Genomic DNA, 10418 nt, shown 5'->3' with positions numbered 1-10418 from the left:
ACATTTCCACCATGGCCAGACACAAGATCTGTGAGATTGACATCAAGTAATTTCTAAATAGCATTTTTTTTTTTTTTGCCACAAAAGTAGTTATGTGGGGCTGGAGAGATGGCTCAGCAGTTAAGAGCACTGACTGCTCTTCCAGAGGTTCTGAGTTCAATTCCCAGCAACCACATGGTGGTTTACAACCATCTATAAATAAAATAAATAAATCTTTAAAAGAAAAAAGTTGTTATGTAACACTGACATTCTCAAAATACAGCAAGCATTGCAGAATTCCTCCATGTGTCACAATAAGAAAGATGACACGGAGTGAGCACGTCTACTTTTTCTAGAAGGAAAGCGACATGGCTTTGCTGCAGTCTACCAAGACCATCTATGACACTTTCAGCATTCCGTCTTTGTCCTTGCTGATAATCCCCGGGGTAAGCCGGCTATAAAGGGATTTGCTGCTCAGAAGCAATTCACAGGGGCATTCCCCAGTCTCAAGGTCTGGTGTGCAGGTGGCCTTATTCAAGATGCTCACCACTGTTGCTCCAGTTTATGCCAGCTATCACAAGGCATGAGACGTGTGTGTGTGTGTGTGTGTGTGTGTGTGTGTGCGTGCGTGTGTGTGCATGTGTGCGTGTGCGTGCGTGTGTGTGCATGTGTGTGTGTGCGTGTGTGTGCATGCGTGTGTGTGTGTGCGTGCGTGTGCGTGCATGTGTGTGCGTGCATGTGCGTGTGTGCGTGCGTGCGTGTGCATGTGTGTGTGTCTGTGTGTGTGCGTGTGTGTGTGCGTTTGTGTGTGCATGTGTGTGTCTGTGTGTGTGTGCGTGCATGTGTGTGTGTGTGTGTGTACTTGTTACTCTCTGATCACCCTATGTTGCCTGCTAAGCCTTTTGCATTAACCCGACCCTCCACAGACACCTTTTTTTTAATGTTAATAATTCAATTTATTTTTTTCAGTATAAAATTCTTTATTTATCTCAAAGGCTAAACTAGTCTTGTTTATATTGAATACTTCTTTTTTTTTTTTCATCTTTATTAACTTGGGTATTTCTTATTTACATTTCGATTGTTATTCCCTTTCCCGGTTTCCGGGCCAACATCCCCCTAACCCCTCCCACTCTCCTTCTTTATGGGTGTTCCCCTCCCCATCCTCCCCCCATTACCACCCTCCCCTCAACAATCACGTTCACTGGGGGTTCAGTCTTGGCAGGACCCAGGGCTTCCCCTTCCACTGGTGCTCTTACTAGGCTATTCCTTTATATAACTTCTCCACTGTTTAGACACTAAAAAGTTGGCCTACTGCACAGCCATTTGGGAAAGTATGCTGGTTGTGCCAACCAACATTACTTTTCGTCTTTCTAATTTCCTTTCTTCTTCCTTCACGTGTTTTTCTCCCTGTATTTTTTGTTCTGTGTTGGTGTTAGGGCTCGATCTAGAGCCCCATACTAGGCAAGCACTCTACCACCGAGCCACACTTCCAGCCTGAGTGGTGATTTTTATTCTGAGATAAGGTCTCAGGAAGTTACCAAGGAAGGCTTTGAACTTGGGATACTCCTGTTTCAACCTCCCAGGCCTGTGCTACCAAGACTCTGTAGCTAAGGAGTACACAGAGTACTCAGAGTATAAAGGAGCAAGGATAGATTTCCTTTCCATCCCCAGGGAAACAACTCTGTACCCTTGAAAGCAGTAAACTGTGCCCTTTTGTAAACAAAAGAAACCTTTACTCTTTTGCTTTCTGTTGAGAGAGGGGCACCTGCTGCCACAGCAGTGGGCCAGTGACTGAACCAAACCATGCAACAGAATAAATGACCTCTCCTGGAAAGGGAGGGGAGCACGTAAATGACGACGGAGCAATGGAGCCCAGGTATGGCCATCGTTTGTCATTCCGCCCTCTGACAACGGCACCTCTGTCACTGTGTACCTGAGCTGTGGCACCCAAGGCTGTGCAGCGCTGTCAGGACTGGAATGCATAATTCTCCTTTCCATAAGTTCCAAGTTGAAATTCTTAACAGAATGGTTTTGATTTGTGATCTAAACAACTGAGAAGGGAACTGGAGAGGTAGCTCAGAGTTAAAGAGGACTTGCTGCTATTCAAAGGTTCTGAGTTCTGTTCCCAGCACCCATGGGGCTGGGGACCATTTCTCCTCTATCACAACCACCTCTAACTTCAGCTCCAGGGTTCCCGAAGCCTCTGGCCTCCTCTGGCCCTGTCCTCACCAGCACGTACCCACAGGTACCCCCACCCCCCACATCATTAAAAATAAAAGAGAATAACTGAAAAATGTTTCTCTTGCCTGCAGCAAGGCTCAGAATCCCTGTTAACTTGAGTGTGCACAGGAGAGGTGCTGTGTACCTGTCCTTTAACTCGAGAACTGTGGTAGGGGAGGTGCTGTGTACCTGTCTTATAAAAATGGGACAGGAGGTCCTCCTTTTCAATAAAGCGCTGGTAGAGCCAGTTGGTGAGGTCTTCAGTTTCCAAGGGCACATCTGCAATTGGGAAAATCCTGTGGCCATTCAGAAAGATAAAAAGAACTGCTTTAATTCAGAAGTGAAAACTACTCAGAACCCTAACTTTATTAATGAACCACACACACAAAGTGATTTAAGTGCTAGGCAAAGAATGTTCCTTAGCAATGTTGCTTTATGAAAAAGTGAAAACTAAGCAAAATCTGCCCAAAATGATGGCTTTTCATCAAGTATAGCAGAATACTGGCTTTATGAACAGGGAAGAGATTTTTTTTAAAGGTTTATTTATTTTATGTGTAAGAGAGTTTTGATCAAATGTCTGTCTGTGTACCATGTGTGAGTCTGAGGAGGTCAGAGAGTGCACTGGTTCCCTGGAACTGTAATTATGGAGAGCCATAAGCTGCCACATGAGTGCTGGGTATCAAACCTGTGTCCTCTGCAAGAACATGTGTTTTTATCTGAAGCCATCTCTCCAGGTGCCTCCCTGTTTTTGTGATACTGGGGATCAAACCCCAGGCTTTGAATGTGCTAGGTCATCCATCACTCTACTCCTTTTTTTTTTTTTTTGGTTCTTTTTTTCCGGAGCTGGGGACCGAACCCAGGGCCTTGCGCTTCCTAGGCAAGCGCTCTGCCACTGAGCCAAATCCCCGACCCCAACAATCAGACTTTTAAAGTAGAAAACAGCAATCGGAAGGCTCTAGGTTAGCTGAGTGTGATGCTCATGCCTGCAATCCCAGCCCTCTAGAAACTGAGGCAGGAAGGTTAGCTGTAGTTTGAGGGCAGCCCAGGTTATACAGTGAGGTCCAGATCAGTGTAGACTGCAGGATAATACTCTTTATAAACAAGCAAACATACAAACAACAACAACGAAACAAAACCAGAAGACCAGCATCGTGTGGACCATGGTCAGCAGTGCTTCCCAACTAGCACATACCAGTTCTTGGGGGTCATCCAGAGTTCTGTCAGTGTTCAGCAATCCTGTGCTTTCATTTTAACATTAATCTTAACAAAAATATTTGCAATCATAAGGATAATCATAATATGATGTGATTCTGGTGTGTCCTGCCATCACTGTGGCCTATGAAGTAAAAGTAAAGGCCAGGGAAGTGAGCTGCGTGTCCTTCAGAGAGAAGTGTACATAAAGTTCAGGATTTGGCCATGAGTGGAGGCTGACTTTCATATTTACTGTTTATAATGGCAGTGTGGTTTCCAATGATGAATTATTTCTTACATTTCGCTCTCTGTTCTCGTATAGATTACTTAACGGTTGCTATGCGTGCTCCACTTCACAGTCCTGCATGCTCACAGTAACTATTCTGCAAGATGCCTGTCACCTACCCTCTCCCTATCAAATTCTACCCATTGCCCTTTAAGACCCAGCACAAATCAATCAGTGTTCTCTGTTCAATGAAGGCCATATGACCAGTGATTATCTCTGATTAGGTATTCGTTGGAAAAGAGATAAAAAAATATGTTGAATCACATCAGTTAACATTTGCAGTATATGCTGTATTATATAAGATTAATTTAATTTGTGATAATTTAAAACCAGGCCATATTAATTCAAGGATGAGTTAGCAGGAGCCATAAGATCAAAGGTCTATATTCTTATGAGAATGTTAACATTAAAAATAAGACTGAATTAAATAGCAAAAGTTTGGGTTTAATGAATGAATTCTTGAAAGAACAATGTGGTTGCTGGATTATCTGTCACTTTAAACGGGGATTGGCACAGACAGCAGGGCAGCATTTGGACTGAGACTTTATCCTACCATCTGCCCAGAGCTGCCTGGACATTCTCTTGACTAAAACACAGCCGGGGGGGGGGGCAGATCAAATGCTCCCTCTCAAGAGCAGTCTACCTCTTTACGCTGCTTGTTAGGTTACCATGAGATTAAAATATTAAAATGAAGTAATCTTCTAATACAGTCAGGGATCAACTGTACTAAACACCTGTTCCCCCAAAGCAAAATAAGAGGAGTTTCTGGGAAAGTTAGCAAAGTACACTTAGACCTACCAGACATAAGTCCTTATAATTCCAATAGCCAGCTACCCAAATGATAAACAAGCTTGTCATTTTTTAAGGAATGAAAGTTCTTATTATCTTTAATCTAGAATGTACTTTTAAATAAAAAGCATTTCCCTAAATCCATAAAATCCTAAGAGCATTACATGAGATTATACTTTAAAAAGACATATGAAATAATGTTTAGCGTATAGACTCTAAGATCTGAGTTAGTACATTGAAGTTTTAAGCCATTAAGACTATGAAACTCGAGCTGACAAAGCTCGTGATTCACCCTCGACTCAGTCGTGCCACTACTCCCATCCGTGGGTCGTCTCCCACAGGTGGGAGAGGCTAATCATGCAGAGTCTGACATGAACAGGCCTCCCTGGTATTATGAAGCTAGTTATCTAGCAGACGGATGAGAACAGCAAGGCAGTCAGATACTGGCTGACTTTAAATGAGGCCCTGAACCTTTGCTCAGGCCCAGGACATGGCAAAGCTGCTGCTTGAGTGCTGTCTAGAAAAGTGAGATTCAGGACTTTAAAACTGTTTGTCTAAGGAACATAAGCTTAGTTTTCAAAAGTTAAAGCAAACGTAAGTTAGACAACAAAAAAATTCCATGTACCTTCCCTCCGCTGATCCTGGCTCCTGACACAAGCTCTTGTAACTCTCTTTCACCACCACTTCCCTGTAGTTTGTAAGTCTGAAGTCTCTCATTTCAAATTATTCTGCTTCCATTGAGAATACGGATCCAGCTATCTTACACCATGCTCTTGTCTCCTTCCTGCAGTCCATGGCTACACTCACATTTTTTTTTTTTTTTTTTTTTTTGGTTCTTTTTTTTCGGAGCTGGGGACCGAACCCAGGGCCTTGCGCTTCCTAGGTAAGCGCTCTACCACTGAGCTAAATCCCCAGCCCCACACTCACACTTTCTTGTGTAGAGCCACTTGATTTCTTTCCTTTTTCCATCCAACTGTGTTGTAATTCACATTTGTATACAGCGCAGTGTCAAAACCTAGGTCTGCTTAACTCAACTGACATCAGTGAAATACTTTGAGTGCCACTGTAGACAACCATCTTCTCTGATATTTTATTTTATATAAGCTTTCCTGATACGTATTTTATAGTTTTTCCTCAATTTTTGAGGTTAACTTAAATTTTGACAAAATACCTGGGTAACACGTGGTAGCTCACGATCATCTCTAACTCCAGTTCTAGGACGCCCTCTTCTAAGTGCCTATGGAGACAGGCACCAGGCACACCAAAGGCACAGTGCACACATGTAGTCAAAACACTCATATGCATAGAACAAACAATTCTTCATGTTTTGAGACAGTATCTCACCTGATAGCTGTTTGCTTTTTTTGTTTGTTTTTAAAACAAGATCTCATTCTGTAACTAAGACTGGACTTGAACTCTTGGTCCTTCTGCCTCTGCCTCCCAAATGCTGAGATGATAGGTGTTGTGTCCATGCTGGCTCAGATTAAACAATGATCATCAATGAAAGCTATGCTCAACCAATAGTCAACTAAAACATAAGCTCTAAGATGTTTATATTTCAGGCATAATATTTTCAATAAAACTAAACTAAGCTCACGAGGTTCTACTCTTCTGGAGGATTTATCTAGTTCATGGTTGATGGAGAGGGAGAACACTGTAGTCACTGGTAAGGAGCCTGTGCTCCTGTAGACAACCCCTTAAGCTATGCTCCTGACCAACCCCACTGAAACTCATTAGGCTACTCACACACACAAATAACTAAAGATATGAGAGGAGAAGGGAGCTAGCTGGGAAGAGGACACTGGATCAGTGGGAGTGAGACTCAGAGAGGATATCAGAAGGGGACAGTATCAAATATATTGTGTATATGCACAAACATGTCACAATGAAAATCGCAGTTTATGTGTTAACAACAAACATATTGAGTACTGCTAGGTGTTGTGGTGCACACCTTCAATTACACCACTAGGGAGGCAGCAGCATGTGGGTCTCTGTAACTTAGAGGCCAGCCAGAGGTCTACCAAGTGAGTTCTAGCACAGCAAGGGCTACATGGTGAGACCATGCCTCAAAATACAAAAGAAAAAGAGAGCGGCAACGACACTTTGTTAGATCTTAAAGGGAGTTGAAAGTGGGAAATGCTACCACGGTGGTGCATGCTTTACTCCTAGCAAAGGAGGGGATCTGTGGGGATCTGTGAGTTCAAGGCCAGCTATGTCTACAAAGCATATGGCGTCTGCAGTTACATGTTCACCACAGTGAATCAGCTTTGCTGGTTATAACTGTGGTTCTTTACTACAAGTTTCTGAGGCTCCTCAAGCTTTAGACTAGGTTCACAACTATATAACTGCTTCTCTCAGGCCTTCATATTAGTACTGGGGCTTGCTTACACTACCTGACTCCTGATGTGCTTGCAGGCTTGGATTAGGGCCTATAACACTGGCTCTTAAATGGTCAGCCTGTAACTTGGGCTGAGGCTACCTTACAGGCTTTCCTGGGCGTCCATCTTGCAGGCTACAAGACTCTGGGCCTTCTTAGCACCCATGACCAACCGAGCATCCATAGCTAACATATTAGTTCTGTTTCTTCAGAGAACTTCTTTTTTTTTTTTTTTCCTTTTAAGACAGGGTTTCTCTGTGTAGACCTGTCTGTCCTATAACTCTCTCTGTAGACCAGGCTAGCCTCAAACTAAGATCCACCTGCCTCTACTTCCTGAGTGCTGGGATTAAAGGTGTGTGCTGTCACTGCCCAGCTCTGAGAACGCTTAACATACTACAGTAACATGTTTTTCCTGTAAAATTGTTTACATTTGAAGAAATTTGGTCCAGAGGATGAAGATCCACTGTGTTTGACAAGGACTCATTTACCTCACATCCTTGACTTCACTACAGAAGCAGGACCAGACGTCTGTTGTTACATTTATTTGTGTGCATCTGCATCTGCATGCATGTACATATGCTGGTGTACATGTGTGTGGAGATCAGTGAACAGTTTATAGAGATCAGTTCTCTTCCACTATGAGGGTTCAGGTGACCAAGCTCGGGTTATCAGGCGGAACAAAGTGTCCTTAACTGTTGAGCCAGCTCTGCAGCCTCAGAACCTACATCTGAAGTTGATTTATGTGTAACCTTCCAACTGGAAACTCTAATAACGAAAACATTAAGTTCCTCTTTTCCTCCCCCTCTTCCTCCTGTCCTCCTTCTCCTCTTCCTCCTTTTTTCTTTTTTTTAAGAGAAAAGCAGAACCCAGAGATTCAATGGCATGAAAGGTCAAGAAGATGTAAGAAACAATGGGGGGCAGGGGGCCTGGATGGCTCAGTGGTTAAGAGCACTGATTGCTCTTCCTGAGTTCAATTCCCAGCAACCTCGTGGTGGCTCACAACTATCTGTAATAGGATGTTCTCTTCTGAAGTGTCCGAAGACAACTACAGTGTGCTCACACATATATAAAATAAATAAGACAACTACAGTGTGCTCACACATATATAAAATAAATAAGACAACTACAGTGTGCTCACATATATATAAAATAAATAAGACAACTACAGTGTGCTCACACATATATAAAATAAATAAGACAACTACAGTGTGCTCACATATATATAAAATAAATAAGACAACTACAGTATGCTCACACATATATAAAATAAATAAGACAACTACAGTGTGCTCACATATATATAAAATAAATAAGACAACTACAGTGTGCTCACATATATATAAAATAAATAAGACAACTACAGTATGCTCACACATATATAAAATAAATAAGACAACTACAGTGTGCTCACATACATATAAAATAAATAAGACAACTACAGTATGCTCACACATATATAAAATAAATAAGACAACTACAGTGTGCTCACATACATATAAAATAAATAAGACAACTACAGTGTGCTCACACATATATAAAATAAATAAGACAACTACAGTGTGCTCACATACATATAAAATAAATAAGACAACTACAGTGTGCTCACACATATATAAAATAAATAAGACAACTACAGTGTGCTCACACATATATAAGACAATTACAGTGTGCTCACACATACATAAAATAAATAAGACAACTACAGTGTGCTCACATACATATAAAATAAATAAGACAACTACAGTGTGCTCACACATATATAAAATAAATAAGACTACAGTGTGCTCACATACATATAAAATAAATAAGACAACTACAGTGTGCTCACATACATATAAAATAAATAAGACAACTACAGTGTGTTCACATACATATAAAATAAATAAGACAACTACAGTGTGCTCACATACATATAAAATAAATAAGACAACTACAGTGTGCTCACACATACATAAAATAAATAAGTCTTAAAAAAAACAATTGGGGGGTTGGGGATTTAGCTCAGTGGTAGAGCCCTTGCCTAGGAAGCGCAAGGCCCTGGGTTCGGTCCCCAGCTCCGGAAAAAAGAACAAAAAAAAAAAAAAAAACAATTGGGGGAGAGGGAAGTTGGGGCAAAATGAGCAAAGCTTAGGAGCACCGAGAAAGCAAAGCTGCAGCAGGAGAGAAATAGAGGAAGGGCGCTCGCTTTCTGCCAGGGCACAGCTACCATAGCTCACCGATGGCCTCACACTCCTCAGACCCTGGGCTGGCTGAGGTGGGACGCTTTAGTGTTAGTGCACGATGCGGGGCATTGGGGAAAACTGACTTAACACTTAGTGCCACGTATAGAAGAGCGGACTCGTACCATATCAAGTCTAGTCTGATGGTTACCTCAGTGTTATGACATACATCTAAAGCTTACTTTTTCATCCTCTGGGCCAAATTTCTTCAAATGTGAACAATTTTACAGGAAAAACATGTTACTATAGTATGTTAAGCGTTCTCAGAGCTGGGCAGTGACAGCACACACCTTTAATCCCAGCACTCAGGAAGTAGAGGCAGGTGGATCTTAGTTTGAGGCTAGCCTGGTCTACAGAGAGAGTTATAGGACAGACAGGTCTACACAGAGAAACCCTGTCTTAAAAGGAAAAAAAAAAAAAAAGAAGTTCTCTGAAGAAACAGAACCAGTAGAATATGTTAGGTATGGATGCTCGGTTGGTCATGGATCCCTTTGCAGAGGAAAATGTCAGAACATGGAAACACAGACTATCATTTGAGGATGTCAATATTCCTGATTACCAAATGATATACTTCTCAACACAAACTTACTAATTTTTTTACAATAATCAGAATATAATAATAAAACTTCTGCTGCAATTATCAAATAATCATTAAACCCAAGCTTCTAGTTTTATGGGTGTTTTTTTTAAATTGACTGTTTTACATTGAAGGACATATGCATATTGTAAAAAGAACCTCAGTAGTTCAATTAGAAATAAGTCTCTCGGGGTTGGGGATTTAGCTCAGTGGTAGAGCGCTTGCCTAGGAAGCGCAAGGCCCTGGGTTCGGTCCCCAGCTCCGAAAAAAAGAACCAAAAAAAAAAAAAAAAAAGAAATAAGTCTCTCTGCTGAATGCCATCTGTACGGTACTTCCTGTGCTGCCTGTCAATCAAATATTAAACAATGTTTTATTACATTGTTTTTGGGATGCTTTACAGTTTTAGAGATGTTAATATGAAGAATATGCATTATAATTTATGAAACATGGTACATAATTCCTTCCTTTTTGTATGGTTTTAAAACTAGAGAATCACTCCAAATCTGCTGTTATGCATACTGGCTGCAGGGAGACGGGAAGGAAGAAAAGGAACTCCTCCTGCAGACCTTTGGAGAAGAGTAAGCAGCCTGCACATGCTTGGCACATACAGTAAGAACAAGAAAAGCGCAGGGCGGAAGCGAAAGCACCAGGTGATGAGGTCACAGGGAAGAACCCGGGCAAACGCTGTAGAGCTTCCAGCTCTTTGATGAGACATCACATCACTTCAGCTACAGGCTGATATAATCTAGATTTCAAAAGGATCACTCTGGATATTAGATT

General features: G+C 41.7%; 1 protein-coding gene across 5 annotated transcripts in view; it reads right to left on the bottom strand.

Moving 5' to 3' along the window:
* Lpgat1 (lysophosphatidylglycerol acyltransferase 1) overlaps window positions 1-10418 on the bottom strand; it is a 70737-nt gene that overhangs the window by 6041 nt on the left and 54278 nt on the right. For all 5 annotated transcript variants that reach the window (XM_039091091.1, XM_063272597.1, XM_039091090.2 and 2 more), the window contains one exon: window positions 2389-2495. In XM_039091091.1, coding sequence (XP_038947019.1) covers window positions 2389-2495 — 107 coding nt within the window. The remainder of the gene's footprint in view (window positions 1-2388; window positions 2496-10418) is intronic.

Source organism: Rattus norvegicus, chromosome 13 (assembly GCF_036323735.1).
Source record: "Rattus norvegicus strain BN/NHsdMcwi chromosome 13, GRCr8, whole genome shotgun sequence".
NCBI lineage: Eukaryota > Metazoa > Chordata > Mammalia > Rodentia > Muridae > Rattus > Rattus norvegicus.
This window is presented reverse-complemented; position numbering and strand designations above follow the sequence as displayed.